Source organism: Xenopus laevis, chromosome 1L (genome assembly GCF_017654675.1).
Source record: "Xenopus laevis strain J_2021 chromosome 1L, Xenopus_laevis_v10.1, whole genome shotgun sequence".
NCBI classification, from domain to species: domain Eukaryota; kingdom Metazoa; phylum Chordata; class Amphibia; order Anura; family Pipidae; genus Xenopus; species Xenopus laevis.
Window position 1 is genome coordinate 158,289,291 of NC_054371.1, and position 22,924 is coordinate 158,312,214.

General features: G+C 40.3%; 1 protein-coding gene across 1 annotated transcript in view; it reads right to left on the bottom strand.

Moving 5' to 3' along the window:
• sart3.L (squamous cell carcinoma antigen recognized by T cells 3 L homeolog) overlaps nucleotides 1-22,924 on the bottom strand; it is a 37,107-nt gene that overhangs the window by 7,072 nt on the left and 7,111 nt on the right. Inside the window, exons 6-18 of the mRNA XM_018260856.2 lie at nucleotides 20,538-20,662; nucleotides 18,807-18,962; nucleotides 18,296-18,434; nucleotides 17,214-17,321; nucleotides 11,620-11,697; nucleotides 11,155-11,213; nucleotides 8,593-8,702; nucleotides 7,557-7,669; nucleotides 5,178-5,254; nucleotides 4,708-4,882; nucleotides 3,179-3,621; nucleotides 2,371-2,523; nucleotides 1,191-1,369 (exon numbers count right to left, since the gene is read on the bottom strand). Coding sequence (XP_018116345.1) covers nucleotides 1,191-1,369; nucleotides 2,371-2,523; nucleotides 3,179-3,621; nucleotides 4,708-4,882; nucleotides 5,178-5,254; nucleotides 7,557-7,669; nucleotides 8,593-8,702; nucleotides 11,155-11,213; nucleotides 11,620-11,697; nucleotides 17,214-17,321; nucleotides 18,296-18,434; nucleotides 18,807-18,962; nucleotides 20,538-20,662 — 1,915 coding nt within the window. The remainder of the gene's footprint in view (nucleotides 1-1,190; nucleotides 1,370-2,370; nucleotides 2,524-3,178; nucleotides 3,622-4,707; nucleotides 4,883-5,177; nucleotides 5,255-7,556; nucleotides 7,670-8,592; nucleotides 8,703-11,154; nucleotides 11,214-11,619; nucleotides 11,698-17,213; nucleotides 17,322-18,295; nucleotides 18,435-18,806; nucleotides 18,963-20,537; nucleotides 20,663-22,924) is intronic.

The window sequence follows — 22,924 nt, forward strand, 5'->3', positions numbered from 1 at the left end:
ACTGGTTAAAATAAGGAATGTTGGCCTGGAACATAGTATTTGTATTTGAATAGAGAACTGGCTAAAAGATAGACTACAAAGAGTGGTGGTAAATGGTACATTTTCTAATTTGACCAGTGTTGTTAGTGGAGTACCGCAGGGCTTTGTACTAGGTCCCTTGCTTTTCAACTTGTTTATTAATGACCTGGAGGTGGGCATTGAAAGTACTGTTTCTATTTTTGCAGATGATACTAAATTGTGCAGAACTATAGGTTCCATGCAGGATGCTGCCACTTTGCAGAGTGATTTGTCAAAGTTGAAAACTGGGCAGCAAACTGGAAAATGAGGTTCAATGTTGATAAATGCAAGGTTATGCACTTTGGCAAGGTTATGCACTTTGGCAAAAATAATATAAATTCAAGTTATACACTAAATGGCAGTGTGTTGGGAGTTTCCTTAAATGAGAAGGATCTAGGTTTTTTTCTGTAGATAACAAGTTTTCTAATTCTGGGCAGTGTCATTCTGTGGCTACTAAAGCAAATAAAGTTCTGTCTTGCATTAAAAAGGGCATTAACTCAAGGGATGAAAACATAATTATGCCTCTTTATAGGTCCCTGGTAAGGCCTCATCTGGAGTATGCAGTGCAGTTTTGGACTCCAGTCCTTAAGAGGGATATAAATGAGTTGGAGAGAGTGCAGAGACGTGCAACTAAATTGGTTAGAGGGACGGAAGACTTAAATTATGAGGGTAGACTGTCAAGGTTGGGGCTGTTTTCTCTGGAAAAAAGGTGCTTGCAAGGGGACATTATTACACTTTTACAAGTACATTAGAGGACATTATAGACAAATGGCAGGAGATCTTTTTAACCATAAAGTGCCGTACCAGAGGCCACCCCTTTAGACTAGAAGAAAAGAACTTTCATTTGAAGCAACGTAGGGGGTTCTTCACAGTCAGGACAGTGAGGTTGTGGAATGCACTGCCGGGTGATGTTGTGATGGCTGATTCAGTTAATGCCTTTAAGAATGGCTTGGATGAGGTTTTGGACAGACATAACCGTAACACCTTGTTTTGGTGTTACGGTTCCTTTAAAAGTGACGGTACACCTTACCTTCTATACACTTTTGGAAATCACAAATTTCCCATAAATACCTCACAAAAACCATGCCATATAATAGACCATTTAATAAGACTCCTAAAAAAAGATGACTTACGCTCCATAGGTCGGTCGTGGAACCATGGCTATAGCGGTTTCAGAGACATCTGGCTGTTTCCTCTGTGGTGGGTTACTAATTGCCACTTTTACTGTATGGTCCTTAATTTTTATTCCATCCATCTTAAGTACTGCTTGTGAAGCCTGAGCTTCATTTTCATATTCAACATAAGCAAGACCCTATGAAGAGGAACGGGGAAAGAAAAGGTATAAAATAAAGCATGTGTGTGTTTGTGTGTGTGTGTTATCCATATCAGCCTTTACGTCTATCATGTCCTTACAAATACACCACAGAAAGATCTGGTAGGGGATGGGCCTGATATTCAATAGGAAGATCTGAAAATCCCCTCAGGCCAATGATGTGCCCAACGTATTTGCATAGGCATGACCTGTGATAATAATAGTTTGGCTTGGGACCAAATGATCAGAGTAGCCCAATATTAACCATCACTTGGGTGGCCATATCTTTTGGCGACCACACAAAATGAGCAAATCTTTGTGTATGGCTAACATCATTAAAGGGGCTGTTCACCTTCCAAACACTTTTTTCAGTTCAGGTGTTTTCAGATTGTTCCCCAGAAATAAAGACTTTTTTTCAATTACTTTCTGTTATTTTATTTTTTTTTTTACTGATTTTCCAAAATCTAAGCTTAAAGTTTAATGTTCCTGTCTCTGGTGTTTGAGTCTGGCAGTTTAGTAATTCCGGTGCAGATTCTAAACGGTTACAATTTGGCAACATTTAGTGGATACATTTCTCAGCAGCATCTCTGGAGTATTAGCAACTAGTGAAAAAAGTAATTGTAAAAAGTCGCTATTTCTGGTGATCTATCTGAAAAGAACTAGTTGTTTGAAGGTGAACAACCCCTTTAAAGGCTCTAGCTGCAAGCTAAACCAGTAATACATTCACGTAATCTCTAAAGAAAGAGCTAATTGAAAACAATTTCAAATTAATCTTTTAATATTTCCATTATGCAAACCCATAGGAAAACTAAAAAATTAAGGCATACTGGCACACATATAATTCCATTAAATACCGAAGGAACATTAAAAAGGGCTTAGCAGATATTAAATCTTGTTCTCCATTTGAGCTTCCAGCAAACATGCACTGATAGAAATCATTGATTTTTGCATTTAAAGGATTTCTTTTTCATTACAAAGCACGAGAGAAAAGTAATAGTCACCTTTGGCTTCCCGGAGCGATTTGTCACCAGTCTAATCTCCTTTATGGCCCCATGCTCCTTGAAAAGTTCTTCCAGTTCCTCTTTAGTACTGGAGTATGGCAATCCAGAGACAAACAGCTTGTGTTTTTCCAACTGTGTGCAATACTTGAATACCTAGAACATCACATTATTTTCTTGTTAAAATAGCCTATATAGTTGCCTGGATCGTCAAGAACAAGCAACAAAAGACTGGAGGGCTCGCTTAGTTTAGTTTGTGTTTAACAATCAACGGAAAATGGCCGAATGCTTTCAGTACCAGGTGTAAATAACTATAGGGAGATACGTATACCAAGCAGACATGTTTAATTAAATAATTGTCTGGTATTGCTACAGAGCTCAAATACCTCGTCTACAAAAGGAACACGGAGCTACTTGAAACAGAATGTAAACCAAGCAACACATCTTTGAAAACCCCGGTCTTTAAAGGAGACACACCAATATCTTATACAATCTAAGCTTGTAACCAGAAAGTTTCATACACAATGTGGATATTTGGCATATCTGTGTAGAATTATCTGCTGTAAAAGTTAGCCCAAAAGCACACAGCTACCCTTTTGGTATTTTCATGGCTATCTGTAGGTATTGTAAAAGTTGGGCGGAACAAAAATCTAAATATTTACAAATCCTTTAATCCAGCATGTGGCATTGAAAAAAATATATACTCAAAGTCAAAATACATATGCCAGATAAAGAAATAAATCTATTTCTCCCACAAATAATAAGGACAAATGTTACTTTTACTAAAATACATTTGATTTTTCTCACTGACCTTGAAATCTGGATTCTTATTCTTGTCCACACATGGAGACACAAACATTGGTCTCCCATTTATAACTTTCCTGTCTAGTTTCAGTGCATCCTGAGCACTCTTTTCCTCTGCAAACTCCACGTAGCCATATCCTCTGAATGTTCCCTTGTTGTTATAGATGACTCGCACTTGAGAGATCTCTCCGCAGCTAGAGAACACTTTCCTAAGCTGCTTCTCTGGTTCAGAGATGCTGTAGGGCAAGTTGCTAACAAAAACAGTGATACTATCCTTGTTCCGGTCATGAAGAATCTTAGGCAGCTCTTTCAAAGTCTGTGGTTTCTGTTTGCCTGTTTGGGACTTGGAAGGAGCACTTTTACCAAAAAGACCAGTTTCTGTTTCCATCTCTTCTGCCTCATTGTCTTCCAAGATCTCTTCATCTCCCTTGTGCCTCTTATTTGGCTGTTCTATGATAAAACAGATTTGTTATACAGCTACAGAGATCAGAGTAAACCCCACAATCTGGCCAGTACTTATGCAACCAAATCCTTCATCATAATTTAACAAATTGCATGCGATTGGATCATTATTCCTACTATCAGTGTGAGGTACGTTTGAGAGAGGTGTGGTAGCGTACATGCCTAATAAAACTCTAAACAAAACTTAGCATTAGCCATAAAATATATTTTAAATTTAATCATCTCAAACAACTCTTCAGCATTACAAGGGAATTCATCCTATTTAACATATAAAACGCACAGAAAGGAAGTAGGCAGCTAACTAAAACATTGCTCCTTTCTTTTACATATTTAGTAACAAATCATAATTAGATATATTAAGGATGTGTTCTCGCTCCATAAAGGTTGCACCTTTAAAACTGGCTGTAGCCACCTCCCTTTTCCAACTTTTTACCACACTCCCATCTATTCACTCTGGAGGGAGCCACATGATAGGCTACCTAGGGTTGATCAATATTAAAAAAAAAAAAACAAAAACTATGTCCTGAGCTGAGAGCACACCACTTTAAGCACTTCATACATGCTTGCAGATTATATAATACTACAGTTGAGTGACAGAGCACAACCAGTGGTACAGAGGATGGTTGAATTACAGAAGAGTTTACAGGGGGGTGCCATGTAAGGACATTGGCCTTCTTACTCTAACAAGCCCTGGGAAACTGGATGAATTAGACACAGCGCAGTAGAAAAACTTCTTCATGCTTCTTATACACCAGAGTCAAGTTGTGTGGCGTTCTACATCCTTGTTTTTTCCTTATGGGTTGGTTATGTATTAACAATTCAATTGCTAACATTATGGGGCATATTTATCAACTTGGAGACAAACATCATCTACAGTAATACAGATTACAGTATTACAGCACCCAAAAGAATCTTAATTTCAAACTATTATTTCCCTCACTTTTCGACTACTGGTCTGACAGGTTATGTAATTCCTTGCTCCAGGTTTAGCTCTTGTCCAATAATTGTAGAACATACACAATCATGGTCTCAAATCTGAACAAACAACTTTAAAGCAAATTTATTGAACCACACCTCCTTCCTCTCCCCACTCTTCTTCTTCATCTTCATCATCATCATCTGCTTTGCGCTTCTCTCCAGGTTTCGCCTTTTTACATTTTTTTGCAGCTTTCTTCTCGGCACGTGACTTCTTCCTCTGCTCTGCTTTCTCCTCTTCTTGCTTGGCCAGCACTGCCTCCTTTTCTGCAGCCTGTGATATAAAGCAAAAGCAGATTAAGAAAAACAGTCTAGTCTTCAAACTGAGTATATAGAACTAAAATCCCCTGAACGCATAGAGCAAAGGGTGCTTAGAAAGGGGATGCTGTGGTGCCGCACTGGTTTAACCAACCCACAGGTTTGGGATCAACCCACACTTCACTAGGGCACATACTCACTGTCAGAATAACATACATGCGCCACATGACTCATCACACTACACAAAATATCTGCTCAATACATCCTCTCATTTCAAAAAGTTTCCTTCTGCACAAAGCGGTATATCTAACCTTTGCTCTCTGCTCTTTCACTCGGGATAGGCGGTTTTCTGTTTTGAGCACTGCTGAATCCCAATCCTCCAAAGAGCCTGTGTACAAAAAGGGGATATTGTGATATGCACCATTAAATACTTTTCTATTCATATATTTGTGGGACAGAGGGACCATGGGGTATAGTATCCACCAGCAGGAGGCATGACACTAGAAGAGTAAGAAGACTCCTCATCCCTGCTACTATACAAACTACCTAAAGCAGGGATCCCCAACCTTTTGAACCCATGAGCAACATTCAGAAGTAAAAGGAGTTGGGGAGCAACACTAGCATGAAAAATGTTCTTGGGGTGCCATATAAGTGCTGTGAGTGGCCATTTGGTAGCCCCTTTGTGGATTGCCAGCCTACATTGAGGCTCTGTTTGGTAGTACACCTGGTTTTTATGCAACTAAATTTTGCCTCCAAGCCTGGAATTCAAAAATAAGTTCCTGCTTTGAGGCCACTGGGAGCAACATCCAAGGGGTTGGAGAGCAACATGTTGCTCACGAGCTACTCGTTGGGGATCACTGACCTAAAGGAACAGGAAACATCAAAAAAAGGAAAAAGTGTTTTAAAGTAATACAAACAAAATGCAATGTAAAAGTGGTGTGTTTGCTTCAGAAACACTACTAGTTTATATAAATAAGCTGCTGTGTAGAAATGGGGGCAGCCAATCAAATGAGACAGCAGATAAGCTCAGTAAAGCTGGCCATAGACGCAAAGATCCGATCGTACGAATCAACGTACGATCGGACTTTCCCATCTCCCGACCCTCCACTAACCATTCAGATCAAAGTCTTTACCATTCCGATCAAATAAGAACAGATCACCCAATGTTCTGCCCCTGACAGCAATCGTACGATACTTATGTCTGACAACACTAGTGACAGTCTCCCTCTGAAAATCGTACGATCAGCAATACACGCAGAGATATTATCGGCAGGCGACAGAAATTTTCTAACCTGTCCGATCGACCAAACGGCCGATCTCCGACGGACGAAAAATGTCAGGACTCTCCACACATGGTCCGAAAATCGTACGAATCCACGATTCGTACGATCGGATCTTTGCGTCTATGGCCAGCTTAAAACATAATGGTGTTATCTGTTATCTACTATTTAACATGTGCCATATAGCATTTTTTCAGTTTCCGCCATTGCTACACACACCAACTTGTTTCTATGGACTATAGTACTGTTTTACCAGTGCAGGGCAAAACTACATGATATTTTAATTACTTTAAAACACTTTCATTTATTGGTGTTACTGTTCCTTTAAGACAGTCAGTTTGGTCTACCAAAGAGAGGTAACTTGCAGAACTAGAAAACTATAATAACTATGCACATCCTGGTAATGACAGAGAGCAACCATAGGGACAACTTCTAGTGAGGGAAGCCCCCTGTCCCACAGATGTTTGAAGAGAAAAGGATTAAAAGCTGTCTGTGGGTCACAGGGACATACCAAAGCTTTCCCATTATCCCATGGGCAGGTAGAAGCGGGGCCTTATAGTCTATATCATGGAAGCCTGTAGCACCTTCCTGATGAAGGGAGTGTGAGAAGCTGCAAATGACCTCAAATCTATAAAATTTGGTAAATGAGTGAATAGAGAACCATGTTGAGGTCCTGCAGGCTTGCTTTGCAGATGATGGATTCCTAAAGGCCCAAGAGGTTCCCACACCCCTAGTGGAGTGAGCTGTGAGATGCTATTGGGCCAGGAGATCTGGATAGGGATGTTGGATGGGGCCTTGGGTGAAAAGGTCATTTTCCGGAGGCAGTCGCCATGGTTTGGTGGGAATCAAGGAATTGTTATGCGGTTGTCAGGGAATCTGCAGCTAGTGCCAAGGGGCCACTGCAGTGGGCCATGAACTGAGGGACCCTGCAAATTTAATAGGAGGTCATGAGGTCCACATCTGGCCAACCCAAAACTTGGTGATTGCGAGGAAGACCTGGTGTTATAGACCATTCCTGTGGGTCAAAGTTTTTGTTGACTGCGGTAATCTGCCTGCCAGTTTTCCAGACATGAAATATTGATGGCAGAAAGGTGAGTTCATAAGGCTCTGCCTGGGTGAGAATGTGACTAATATCTCTTTTGTCAGCCACAAAAGCGTTGCCTGCTCCTGGAACCCCCATCCTGATGGTTGAGGTAAGCTAAGTGGTAGAGTTGTTCAACTGGATCTTGATCATTTGCCTGATCTTGTGGATTCGGACTGTCAAGATGTAGTGAAGGGTATAGCAGCAGGGAGGAGGAGTCCCAGTGTCCCACAGACACTTGTAAGAGATCCAAACATTATTAGACATTATACAAACAAGATTCACAAGCACCTAGTTTCCAATTATGTGCTGCTGAAATGCACACTGACCTTCTATTCTCTCCAGGCTAAGAAGAACCTCGCATACATGCTCTGGATAGTCTGTAGTACATTGAACTGCTCGATGCAACGCTTTCCGACAGTGTTGTATATCTCCATGGGCTCTGAAATACACATTTTTTTTCAAAATTTTTTAATAGTAAAATCTTTAAATACACAAAACTCCTAGCAACCATGAAAACCTTATAAATGTTTTCCATCTACAAGCAGCAGGGGTCATGTAGAAGTCAGTGGATGTGGTCCTTTTCCCAATTGTAAAATCTTTCTTTGCCTCGAGGTTTTAGAGTTTTTTTCAGAATGGGCCAATTATAAGCTTAAAGAGACAGCACTCGCAGGTGCTGCCTTCTCCTCTACCCTTGCTTCCCACCACTATAGCTTTCGGGCTCCACATTTCATTACTTCCCACAACGTGATTCACCGGTTTTATGCGATGAAGGGCTTCTCTTTCCTTCATCGCATGTCTCACACCTGTCACAAGTCGCCTGCAGCCTCGTGCTTTTATATGGTCACATAACTCCTCAGTGACTTAGAATATCTTTATAAATTACAGTACTATATAATTTACAAGAGGGGGTACTTTATTCACTATATATTTCAGTATATGGAGAGTCTGCCGTAAGGTCAGGCAAGTGACAGCAGCACAGAGCATGTGTACAGAATATGCAGCAAAGAAGATCAGGCGCTGCTAGGGCATCTTCGGAAAAACTGATGTTTCCTGCTAAAGGGCTGTGTTTGTCTTGGGCTGGTCCTGCCCTACTTTAGTTAAAAATGGAACGAATTGTGTTTGTGCTGTAGCATATTTAATCGTGTAGTAATAATTTGATTTGTAGTGCAAATGCGCTTTAAGACACTTTTTACAGTTACACTACATTGTAAACCCATTTTACTTTCCTGCTTCTCCTTAAGCTTTTGCCTGCACCAATAAATTGGTTACTCTATCCATAATTCCGTTATAATTGCCATCTCCAAAACGGTGTACACAAAAAAAAATCAAGCCTGTTTTTAATGGAATATAATAAAGCTGTACCTCTCAAGGTTGTAATACTCCAGCCACATGTTGGCAAATCTGGAATTGCCTCTGGTCATGATGCTATCCCACAGCTCTCGAGCTTTCTGCATGTTGTTGCAGTGTCGTGCCTAATTAAAGAAAGGACAGTAGAGACTATAGATACAACCAAAAGGAAACACCTATAGCAATAACCAACATTGGTTCATTAATCTCTTTTGGGTCAGAATCGGCAGAATATATTTTCAACTGCCCATTATACAACTAGCACTATAAAATAAAGGTAAGCATAAATTAATCAATATGTGGGAGGGCTGGGCAGCATAAAATGTCCTTAAGAAGTTCCACAAGTGTTTACACTGGTACACAACAGTACTAATTCCTGTAACCTGGGTGCTGCAGTGTTGAGAAACTAGTGAGAAAGCTCTGTGATCCAGCAGAAAGTTAGTCAGGACATATTTAAGAAATATGTAAATTGGTATGCCAAGAGTGTTTTATAGGTGATTAGTGTGTACTGTAGAGGGTCATGGCATCAAAGAGACTGTTGCTTTGCAAATGGTAGTCAGAGATGGCTGGGTTATTATGCATCCAACCCAAAGTTGTCTTTTCATATGGCCTCAGGCAGGGACTCCACTGGCATTGAACTCTTGCGGCAATATGAAGAACTGTGATCTGTCGTCTTGAACCCGGAGTCTGGCAGGATATAACATGGCGTAGGTGACGCCTGCTGTGCCGAGATGGTTCTTTCCACTAGAAATCCTGCCTTTGAATCTCCACAAAGATGCATATGGTGGTAGCTTGCAAACGAAGGAGTCCCTTTGTCCCGACAAATGAGAGTAGCTTGTCCCAAGCATTCAGTAGTTTGGCAATTAATGGCCTAGGTGGTGCTCCAGAAGGGGACTGCCTGATAGGAAAGTTGTGCAATTCCAAAGGTATCCTTTAGCCAAGGTTCGATGAAGGCCTCTAGAGTGTTGCATTCCGCAAGCTCTGGAATACCGACAAATCGCATGTTGCCAAGACGTAGTTTGTTTTTGAGATCATCAGTCTTAGTTGGCACTCCACCACCAATTTCTTATACGGCTCTTGTAGGTATCTGCAGGAATCTTACTTGAGACTCCAGCAGTTGTTCGTCCCCATAATTTTTGGAGATCGTGCTTTATGATAGAGAGATTCATTTGCCTCCATTTTAGTATTGATGAGGATTGTACAGGCATCATTCACTGATTATAGCATTGGAGAGAGTTGGTTCCACGGGTAGGAGGTGTGCGGGTGACTTTGTCACAGCTAATGTAGGACCCTTTTCTGTGGAACTTGCAGAAGAGCAGATACTGCTTGTGTGCTAGTCTGGACCGGTGCCGTTTTGTGTCAAGTCTTGGGCAAACTTTTCCAAGAGAGCTCCGTTGTGATGCACATTGAGCAGGTTATTCAGGATTGTCACAGGGTTTTGAGCGGAGCTCTAGAAGTTAGGCATGCTCACATTAGTGGTCAGAACACGCCCCATAGATGTATTTTTTACAAAAAAATTAGTACACATCTGTTTCTTTTTTGTACGTATAGACTGAAACGGTACTCAGACTTCTTAAATGAACAGATTTGGAGAGTATCAAGTTACAAAATGTAGGTGTACTCAGATGTTCCTATAGGCAAATTCAAATCATAGTGATAATCCAAGTAGGGATCTATGCAAAATATATTAAATAGACATATTTATAGAGAAATCCAGTTTAGGAGCAGTGACGAAATTACCCCACGTGATATTTAAATAATTACTAAAGGAGGCATGCAGCTTGGTCTTTGATGGCTGAACTGAATTGGAAATTTCTAAATTAATGATTACCAAAATGACTAGTTCATAGCGACGAAGCTGACTTACCAACTGCTTTGCCCAAATGGGCACAAATGAGGTAACTGGAAATCAAATACCAGCCAACATGATCTTTTGTGCCAACAAAAGATTAATCAGTGGAGTGCTTCCCCCTGTTCAGCCAGAGGATGCTTTGATCGATTCCACAAAGAAAAAGGATTAAAACAAAAAAACTATAGTTTACATTTTCTCTTTTAAAAAAAAATATTTTGATATTTAAAAAATTTTTAAAAAAATGTATACAAAAAGTAATAAATGAATAAAAAAAGCAAGCACACTGTAAATTCATGGATTGTAGCTGCTGGTATGCAATACCAGGGGCGAAGCCTCTTAAAATGACTTGGGTTTTTACTGCAAAAAATAGTTATGCAAACAAGAATTTAAGTTCCTCAAATGCATTTTTTTTTGGAAATGGACAAACATGTGGTACAGGTATGGGACCTGTTATCCAGAATGCTCCGGACCTGGAGGTTTTCCGAATAATGGATCTTTGATCTTCACACCTTAAGTTTACTAGAAAATCATGTAAACATTTCATAAACCCAATAGGCTGGTTCTGCTTCCAATAAGGATTAATTACATCTTAGTCTGGAGTCTATGGGAGACAGCCTTTCTGTAATTTCCAAACTTTCTGGATAACTGGTTTCTGGATAATGGATCCTTTACCTGTATTTCAGTTCCACAGACAGGGATATAATATAACTGGGGTGGGGTCTCACCTCTATCTTAGCCCAGTTTTGCATTATACTGCAAGAAGGATCGCCACTCTCACCAAACCCTGAAAAGGAAAAGTTAAAAACGAGAAAAGTGATGTATTTTACAGAAAATTAACCATACACTTGAAAAACACTTAAAATCCAACTGCTAAGCACAGTACTAAATAAAACAATCAAAACTGTGTATTAATACATAAATCATTACTGATTTATCTAACCAGATTGGATTAAGAAACCAAGTTCCTTGTATACCCTCCACACTTTCAACACATAAAGATGGGTGCTAGTAAAAAAGCGTGTCAGGTAAATAAATGCAATAACTTGAGGGTGCATAACTTTTAGCAACTCAAGCACAAAAATATTTTCCTTCTCCTTTAAGTGATTTTTAGATGCAGAACACACAGATGAGAAATTTATCTCAAGATGTTCTAAAGAAACAGGGAAAGCAAACAATATATCTCAACTTACGTTCTTCAACTTCCTGCTTAAGGTAATCAAGAGCACGGACAAATACAGATCTCAACTCTTCTAGCTCTTTACTGGAATCTGTCAAACAAAAAAAATTATGTTACCACTATAATACTCCTAAAGAAGAAAAAACTGGGATTTTAAGAAAGATAATCATTAAATTAAGCTTTGAGCTTGACAAATGGTACTGCTTGTTAAATAAGGCTCATTCAACTTAAAAAGTGCAAAGTCTTCAGTTTGGAGTGGTGCAAACTAAACTTCTGACAATTGAAAACTAAAGATTACATGCATATTACAGAAACCAAATATACTACAAGCACAAATCAAATATTTTATTATCAGATTGAGCAACAAGTTGCATGAAATTAGACTTGGTGGTGTATTTTTAAAAGTTTGTTTAAAAATGTGTGGCAGAGGGACATGGCCAGGATGGCTTCCTGAAAGGATGTGACTCAATAGAGCTCTGTCTCCCATAATCTTGACAAGCAATACAGATACCCCATAACTGTGCCAAACCAACTGCTAGAGAAACTTACAGCTACACCAACATAGTTGGGAGGCAATAAAAGTCACAAAACTAAGTCAGACACAGCAACAAAGCTGGAACAGTTCACCTGCGTCACAAACCAAGAGAGCACCCAAAATTTTGGCAGATCACCTTGCACTGAAGACAACCTAAAACCTCCTCCCTCCGGCCTCTTCACAACCATTTCATACAACTACTACTTTATCACCTATAAAATGACACACTGCCCTGTACTCTTAAAACTAATAGGTCAAAGCTAAACTCTCGCTGATAACAGCAGACCAGAAACCTACTGCAAATGCAAAAACAGCAAGCCACTAAGCAGGAGGATTATGACAACAGGCAGCAAAAGAATAACAGACTGGTGGGCACACCGGAGAGAGTAGAAGGAGATACCCCATGCAGAGAACTGGCTGCGTGATAAACTTAAAGGGATACTGTCATGGGAAAAAATTTTTTTTCAAAATGAATCAGTTAATAGTGCTGCTCCAGCAGAATTCTGCACTGAAATCCATTTCTCAAAAGAGCAAACAGATTTTTTTATATTCAATTTTGAAATCTGACATGGGGCTAGACATTTTGTCAATTTCCCAGCTGCCCCATGTCATGTGACTTGTGCTCTGATAAACTTCAATCACTCTTTACTGCTGTACTGCAAGTTGGAATGATATCACCCCCTCCCTTTTTCCCCCCCAGCAGCCAAACAACAGAACAATGGGAAGATAACCAGATAGCAGCTCCCTAACACAAGATAACAGCTGCCTGGTAGATCTAAGAACAACACTCAATAGTAAAAACCCATGTCCCACTGGGACACATTCATTTACATTGAGAAGGAAAAACAGCAGCCTGCCAGAAAGCATTTCTCTCCTGAAGTGCAGGCACAAGTCACATGACATGGGGCAGCTGGGAAATTGACAAAATGTCTAGCCCCATGTCAGATTTCAAAATTGAATATAAAAAAATCTGTTTGCTCTTTTGAGAAATGGATTTCAGTGCAGAATTCTGCTGGAGCAGCACTATTAACTGATTCATTTTGAAAAAAATTTTTTTCCCCATGACAGTATCCCTTTAAGGATGTAAACTTCTCCCAACATTTTGCCAATGAGCGGGTGCACCAGGTTCCAGGCTGCAACCCTATAACGGGTGCACCCCCTGCCCATTTGTCATAAAAGGACTGGGAGGAAACACTCACAGCAGCCTGAAAAGCGAAGGGCATCAGGTTTGAAGATACCAGAGTCTCTGTCTATGTTGACTTCTCTGCAGAACTCCAAAAGCAATACAACACCTTTACCAGAGTAAAGAGTAAACATCAAATATGCCACTATCTGGCTATGCTGAGGAACCAAGAAGTGAACAGAACCTACTTCTTTGGCACTCCTTCTGAGACAACAGACTGACTTTTTTTTTTTTTATATAAATACACAACCTTTTTTGTTTTTATATATACACCTGAGCTCTCAAATAATACCACCAAATCCAACTCGAACTGCCACAGCACTAGGCCTTCATAGTCTAATGACAGGGTGCTAGACTGCTACCACCATTGGCACTTAGACGTGACTGCGTACAGTGCCACCTACATTGTAGCACAAGAAAGCCCTGACAAACTCTTGGCACTACAACAACAAAGCCCAATAACTTTAGCTTGGTTAATAGCTTGTCCTTTTGAACTTTGTGATTTCAGTCTAACATACCTAAGGGTTTATATAATAAAAGGGACTAAGTTTGCCCAGGAGCAGTAACCCATAGCAATCAAACAACAGGTAGCATTTACTGTTCACCTGTTTAAAAGCAAACATATTATTGGTTGCTATTGGTTACTGCTCCTGGGGGCTAGTGCCTAGTTTACATTTTCTCTTTTAAACAAATATGTTGCTATATTATAAAAAAAAAAAAAACGTATACAGAAAGGAAAAAAAGTAAGCACATGGTAAGGTCATGGATTGCAGCTGCTGGTATGAAAAACCAAGGGAGAAGCCTCTTACAATGGCTTAGGTTTTTACTGCAATGGATATCACACTTTACGGCATATTTCAACCCTCTAAAGTCTGTTGCAAACAAAAAATTTAAGTTACTCAAATTCATTGTTTTGGTGCAAATGGGAACTAAAACAAACAATGTGTGGTATTTCAGTTCCACAGACAGGGATATAATATAACTGGGTGGGGTCTCACCTCTATCCTAGCCAGAGTACAGTGCCACCTACACTGTAGCACCAGACAGCCCTGACAAACTCTGGGCACTACAACAACAAAGTCTAATAACTTAGTTTGGTTGATAGCTTGCCCACCTCCTTATTGCTACACATACCACCAGGTGTCCTTACACTCACCTAACCACCTATTGCAGTGAACTTTGCTGGCAAAAATTGAGCCTCTGTTTGTACTACAGCTTCACCCAGGTGTGGTAACTAGACACCTCAATCCCTCAACTGGACTGTGTAGTGCACATCACACATTAGCCAACTAGTACCCCCAGTATTGATATCACAAGTTTTATTTTGTTACTGGGCAAAGGCATTCCTCAAATAACAGTTGGCGGGGTCAGCAAGGAACATTTTTTTCTATTTGTTTGCGGACAGAATGCATATTTTTGTGAATGGTACACATTGTTTCAGTCTTCTCAGGTCAGGTGCACTACAACATGGTCAGTGACTTAAATCTTACTGCTCCCTTAACAAAATACCCGCATGTCAGGTCATAGACTCAATGAACCCTTTGGACTTGGATCATGGAAGTTACAAGGACCACAATCCAAAGTTAATTGTTCCATGGTGTTTGACTATCTCAAAAGATGTAAACTCCATTTCCTCCTTCTGCAGGAGATGCACCTTGAGGGTCAACGCATTCTGGCGTAGAAAAACCCCTGGGTGGCCCTCAGCTACCTCTATATCAGAGGTACCTCAATCTACGTCTCCAGTTTGAGCTAATTGACCTATGTACTGACCCACAGGGCAGATTTGCCGCTCTTGCATGTACAGTAGCAAACAAGCCACTGAACATTGTAAACATATATGAACTTCCACCATTCCAGCTAAAGGTACTGGAACAGGTCATGAGAAAAATAGCAGGGATTCCGATAGTGCCACTGTGGGGGGCACACTCATTAGCCCCCTCCTAAAGTAACATGGGGGTGAGCTAAGCAATATAACAGCATTGAGCAAATACTTTTATGGTACAGTAATAAATAATATGCAAAGACAATGTTATGTTATGATAAAAAAAAAACCAGTTTATTTCTGGTGTCCGTATCTCTTTAACCTTGAGCATTAACCTCTCTAGATGCCACCATTTAATTTGGCAGAATGTCCCTTTCCGTGGGACATTCTAAATAGATTAGGCCTGGGCGAAAACAGGTCATACAACTATACCAATGTGAGAGTGCAGGTAAGAATGCACAATATCTGCTCAGCCTCATTCAATATCACTGGGGGACTAGGCAGGGCTGCCCACTCTCACTGCTATTATATGCCCTGGCCATGGATGCACTAACCATTCTATTAAGTACTACCTCCAACAATCTCAGGCCTCAAAATCATAAGATCTATATCAACCCTGCAGTACACTCTACACAGGAAAATATCTGACCCAGATCCGGACGATTCAGTCCTATTATTCTACTTCCAAGTCTGGATTATCTTAAAAAAAGGGTAAGATGACCTGTACCTCTCCTCATTACCCCATTATGGGGTAACTCCCAACTACATCACCCCAATGAACTACTACATTATGAGCACTGGTCAAAATATGGTAAGCAACTAAAGAAACTGAAGTCAAGCCAGAGGATCAACCATTATTCTTTGCCTACTTACAACTATGAAATGCTTTCCATAAACAATTCTGTAAACAGACTATAACCCACACAACTCAGAATGTACCCTATTGGCCAATGTTCATCAAAAACTGGTCACCAAATAAAACAGCAATCTTATTGCTATGTTTCCACCACTATTCCAGGACCCATTAAATAAATGAAAATTAAGGTATGGTGACACAGAAAACTGCCCCCTCCCTGGTCATGCCCCCACCGGTAGAAAATTATACATGAACTCTGCACTAAACTCAACTTCCCTCATGTGGTTTCCCCAGAGGTGTGCCTTCTGGGAATAACTGATGATATTATACCCAGAAACAACCAAAGACGTATGTTTTGTAATCCTTTACTTTATTTTTTTATACAACCAACACTCAAGGAATGGTTGCAAAACCCCTACCCCTTAATTAAACTTATATATCTCTGTCGGAGTTTTTCCCACAAAATATGATGAAGTATTGCAAGCGTGGGAGCATTTCTATGCCTAAAGGTAATAGAACCTGAAACCCACTACTTCAGTCTCTAAGGTTACTAGGGACGCATCGAATCCAGGATTCGGTTTGGGATTTAACCTTTTTCAGCAGGATTCGCTTTCAGCTGAATCCTTCTGCCCGGCCGAACCCATGCGTGACTTTTTGTCACAAAACAAGTAACAATTGTTTTCCCCTTCCCATCCCAAAATAGTGGATTCGGTGCAACTCTAAAGGTCACCCACATGAAACCGCACCCTATTACAGTGTACTAGCTACTTGTAAGTCCTGTTAACACTATGGGGGTCATTTATCAACACTGGGCAAATTTGCCCATGGGCAGTAACCCATGGCAACCAATAAAATTGCTGCATTCATTGTTCTACTTGCAGCTGGCTTTAAAAAGCTATTCACTGATTGGTTGCTATGGGTAACTGCCCATGGGCAAATTTGCCCAGTGTTGATAAATAAACCCCTATGTCTGCCTTAATGTACTAAATGCTAGAAGAACTGCAATTTGTACTAAACTATACCACAATGTATATATATCTGCAATGTATGTTGGTTTAGTTTAAATAAAGCCTTTAAAAAAACATAGCAAGAAAATGTTTTATGTTGCTGCACTGTATGCCATGAAACGGTTTGTTAAAAAAAACATTTACACACGAGGAAAGCTTGGAATTATATGATGTTTTTTTTATGGAGGTAGTAAATTGTATACTGCTTTCATTTTTATAAATAAGCTCATTAGTCCTAAATACTAAAAGTCTTAACCTGCTCACCTTTTGTAAAGTCAACTCTCCTTCGAAGATAGTCTAGATAATACTGCCAGATCTCCACATAATCGGTGGCCTGGATGAACCCAGCATTCAGAGCTTTCTCAAAATTGTCTAAGTAGAGAGAAAAAGAAGCATACATTCTTATTTTAAAGCCATTCATAAAATGGAACTCTGGTATCTACAAATACTACTAAAATAGGAGCTTTCTAGCCATATATACTTTTGCTATATGTTATGATAGGCTAGGTCTCCCTTCAACTGGTTTGGGTCCCAGATCCAAATTTTAGGGACCACACTTTATCTGCTTGGTAGTACAAGGGAAACAGCATTCTTTTTTACCCCACTCAAATTAAAAATATATGATGGCCTACATGATGCTAAAAGTTAAGGCCTTTGTTGGAGGGAGAACCAATGACTCAATGAATATATATTAAACAGAGTGCTTGCCTCTTTCATTTTGCCGAGCCACCTGTTGCCAGGCATGCACTACTACACATTTTTTTTTAAAAAAAAAAGAAGATTGAAAAACAATCTACATGGCTGCAAGTTAGGTACTTGACAGTCAATACCATAGATTTTTGACCTGCAGCAGAAGAGAGCTTAAAGGGATGTTTCACTTTTAGTATTGTAAAGGCACTTATTTTAAATTGGTTATTGGTTGTTATTTATGCTTTTTAGATTATTTAGCTTTTTGCTCAGCAACTCTCCACTGTAGAATTTAAGCTGCTATTTGTTTGCTAGGGTCCAACTTCCCCTAGCAAACAGGCAGTGATTTAAAGAAGGCTGGGAAATAGTAGAGGGTGTAAATAGAAAGATAATAAACACCAAGAATGCAAACAAAATTGTAGCCTCACAGATCAATTAGTTTTGCGGCTTCCGGGTCAGTGAACCCATCTCACATTTTAAAAGAGGCAGAAGAAGAAGACAAATAATTAAAAAAATAAATAATGAAGAGCAGCTGAATAGTTGTTAAGAATAGGACATTAACCTAACTTAAAAAGTACTTTTAAATAACAGGGAAACTAAAAAAAAAAAGAAAAAAAAAAGGGGGGGGGGAACTACTAAACGCAAATAAAAGTATTTACCAGTGACAATATTATGGTCTACACCGTGTCTCTCCATGGCAAGGATATACCTCTTCCACAAGTCAACTGTCCACGGGCAGTTTCTGGCTGCACGATCATGTGCAGACAGCACAAGATCCTTCACTTTTAGCTGTCTGTCCTGTAAGAGTTAAATAATGGGCTTAGGACAGGCTATCCAATTGTTAAATTAACCAATAAAGCTTCCTTACAAATAGTTTAAAAACACATTTGGAGTAATTGCAGTAACACGATTTGTCAAAAACTGACCAGTCTGGCCAGCAATTTTGAAGAGTGTCATAATACAACTGCCAATATTTCCACAGCACTACTCATTTTAGAATAAAATACTACTACAGAAAACAGCTGCCATACTTCAATAAATAACATTCTGGATCATTTTTAAAATATACAGATTTATTTCTTTATATGGAAAATAGCTCTTTCATTTATGAGCTATTTTGATAAAAATGAAATGCTTAAATGTGGACTTTCCTCCCTTCTTGATACTTACGAGATATTGAGTGTATCGTGCCCACAGATCTGGAACTAAACAATTTTCAACTAAAGCACGTTCAAAGATAAGCTGGATGCGAGCTGGATCCCCTGCATTCATTTCAAAGTCGATGTAAGCCTGGTATTCAGCAAGCTTAGGAGTTTCTGCAGCTAGCTGAAAAGATTAATGGAAACAGGATGTCTAGAAACAGGTATGCAAAATATTCCACACTTTTTTTTTTAAAGTCACCTATGTTTTTTAAATGCTATGGCTATTCTTTCTATGTATATTAAATAGAGTCCGATGTATAAGAAACACATCATTTAAAATGAACTGTTCACTAAACCCAAGGATGAATTGTATCTTTTTAAATGTCTAGTAAATGCAGTATCACTAAAATCAATGAATGACTTCTACATTGGCAGTAAACCAGTTATGCAGGGAAAAGAAGCTTGTCTTTTGCTTGCAAATTACTTCAAGAGTCTATGTAACCATCAAACACATGGGGGCTTACAGCGTTTTCTGACCCAGCTTGTACCGCTAGTATGTTTATAGAATGTATTTTTATAGTTTATGATTTGCCTTTCTCTTCTGACTCTTTCCAGCTTTCAAATAGGGGTCACTGACCCAGTCAGCAAAAAATAACTGCAGAATGGCAGTGTCCCTTTCTGAATACAGAGGACTGTCTGGATACAAATATAAAAGCACTTAATGGCAACCTGTCCGACACTAAGGTTACCTTGAATATCCTGATAAATTCCATTTAAAAGGATTATTATTTTATTTAACCTAAAAATGCCAAGTACAAGCTTGGAAATGTGTGCTACTATAAAAACAAAGCTAAGTATCACCAACCCAAGAAACCAAGCATATAGTATAGTGCAAGAGAAACCACCACTAGATACCCTGTACTGTTTAATTTATGGATACTGAAAGACACAGTGAAGCCCTAGTATCAAAAACTGACTTCAGGTGATGTTAATTCTGTGGCTCCCTTTGCAAGTTGTACATACATACACAGGCAATTGACTTTTACCTAATTTATTAAACACACCTTTTTGCGAGCTACTATTAAATGAAATCCATTATACAACTTCCTGCTCACTGTGCTGAACCACTGTGGAATGTCTTGACTGCACCTTAACAGCCTCAAACATCAGTTTCTGATCCCCGTTGCAGTGGTTGATGGCGTTGCTATATGTTACCCATTAACTGTCAAAGTCCAATCCTCTATTTTTCAGTCACCAATAATTATTTTTTCTCCCCACGCTATTTCTCTACACAAGAAGTGCTCAGCTATAGTTATCTTTAAATGAGAAGGAAGGCTAAAATTAAGTAAGCTTTATCAAAAAGATCTATATAAATATCAAAATAAAATAAACAGCATTTCTTTCCTACTAATGTGTATACATGGGCTTCTGTATCAGACTTCCTGCCTTTATCTTAAAGCTCCTAGCCCAGGGCGTGAGCATGCTCAGTTTGTTCCTCTTCCCCTCCCGACACAACCCTCCCTGCTGTAATGTGAGCCCAGAGCTATGAGTGAGCAGGGGGGGGGAAGACTCATACTAAGCTTGTATTGCAGCTGCTATCCTAAAGAAAAGAGAGCTTCTAGAGCGGTTTTCTTAGGTATGGTTAAGCATTCTGCTTGCACTATTGTGGCTAATCTATTTGCAATAAACTGCTTCACTAGCTTTCCTTCTCCTTTAAAAACTAAAAGATGATTTTGGGATGCAGACTGACAGATCATACCAGAGCCTCTTCATAGTGTTTGCACTTTTTCATCTGCTGCAAGGCTTTTTTATAACTTTGCATCAGAGCCTCTGATATTGGTTCCTCTGACCACTCTTCATATTCAGCATATGTTGAAGTCATGTCTGGAGGGGAAACAGAGAAAAAAAAAAAGGAGATTTTGTGGACTCACCGTTAAATCACTCTCTCTTCAGGGGGACACAGGAACACTGGGGTATAGCCGATACCAAGAGGAGGCAGGACACAACAAAGAAAAAAGAGAATTGGCCCCTCCCCTGCCGGCTATATCCCCAGCAGGCGGTGCCCAACTCAGTTTGTATCAAAGTCATCACAATTTAAGAATGTATAACCTTTAACCTTTATTTTAAATTTTTAACTTGAAAACCGAAGATATAAAATATTGTCCTTTCCATCTGAAGCTTTCTGATCATTCGATAGGATTGGAAGAGGAGGGAAGGCATAGGCTAGTGTGAAGTTCCACTCCAATGTTAGGGCGTCCGCCCCTGTGCTAACGGGTCCCGGTATCTGGCGAAGAAGTTTTGTACTTTTCGATTGTGCAGGGAACCTCTGATGAGGAGGGAAGATGGGAACATGTAGATATGCGTCCTTTATGTCCAGAGATACCAGGAATTCTCCCGGAGACATTGCTGCAATGACTGAGCGAAGTGATTCTATCTTGAACCTGTGCGGGTGAATGAATTTTTTCAGATCTAGAACTGGACGAAATGACCCATCCTTCTTGGGCACTATAAAGAGGTTTGAGTAGTAGCCATTGAATCTTTCTCCGGATGGAACTGGAATGACCACCTCGGTTTTGAGCAGGTTTATTATGATATCCTAGAACGCCTTGTGTTTGATAGGTTCCTGAGGACTTCTGGACATAAAGAAGCTTCAAGGAGGAAGAGCAGAAAACTCCAAATGATATCCCTGCATCACTATTTTGTGTACGCATGGATCCTGGGGCAGAGAAAGCCAGGCGGCTGAAAAGTGACACAATCTTCCTCCAACGGCCCCCAGGCCCGAGTTAGGACCGTCATGCTGAAGTGGTCATATCCGTGGGTTTGGTGAAAGTTTTACGATTTTGCCATGAGGTTCTGGTCTTGCCCTGCCCCCCTACGACCGCTTCCTGAGTTTGAATGACAAGGGGGAGAGCCTCTGGTGGTCTGGTTTTGTGGGCCCTGAAAAAACTTGCCTCTGTGAAAGTAAGGACGTGTTCTTGGTTGAGGAAGTAAGGTGCTCTTGCTGCCTGTCGCTTGGCTTATGATCTTGTCCAGATCCGGGCCAAAAAGCAACTTGCCCTTGAAGGGGATTTAAGTCAGAGACTTCTTGGACGACATATCAGCTGATATGACGTGGGGACCCCAACTGAATAGTGTCAGAGAGTCTGACCAAGACTGGACAGCTCTGCTATCCCATGCCGAAGCAAGGGCTAGTCGCAGGGATGAAGGCTGAGCGTAGCAGTCCTAGCTTTTCATCCATTGCATCCTTGAATGAAGAAGCATCAGAGACTGGTAAAGCTGTATTTTTCGAAAGGCTGGATACTGGAGCATCCACTTCTGTTAGCTTGGAAACGTCATTCTGGCTTATCTCATTCTTGTTGGATTATCTGATCTAGTTGAGAGTGGGAGGGAAAAACTGGTGACACCTTATTGTGTCTATTGAAAAGGGAAGTAGATGCTCCTGAAGAGGATTCAGGTTCCTGGAGATTGAGAGTGTGTAGCATTGACAGAATAAGTGAGTCTACGGCCTTAAATGAATGTGATTGTGGCCAGTCTTCCTCCTGAACACTCTGGGATAATTCTCCCTCTGAGAGAGTTGGATCTGGTGGTGAAAAAGACTGATCACAGCCTTCACAGTAGCTTTCCGCTTCTGAAGAAGAAGCGAGTGGAGCTCTCCGCTTGTGTGATTTTTCCCTAGGAGTTTCTAGAGAGGATAGAGCTTGTCTAGAGGGACTGATCTTATAGTTGCTGAACCTCTAGGAAAAAGGCCCTCACTAGCACCCTCAGACATGATGTCTCAATACCTGTTAAGCCTAACGGCTTGTAAAAAGAAAAAACCTCTTTATCTCAAGATCTTTAGGCTGTAATGAGACCTCGCCTGCAGCGGCAGTAGAGAAGGCAGTGGTAGGGAAACCAGTAATTCGGAGCAGTCCTGCTCAATAATGGCAGCTGCTACCCCACTGTGCGCCGACCAGTCCATCTGAGCCGAGCGGGAACTTTGGCGCCAACCGGAGTGCGCAGTATACTAGTGTGCTGAACCCAGAAGTAGAATGTCTTCCTGTCAGAGCGTAAGTTGAATCATGTTTCACGTAACGCCAGCCCAGTATGAATATCGTTAGTGGCGCTTATGTCCCCTTGGGGCCCCTGAACAGCTTTCTGAATTTGCAC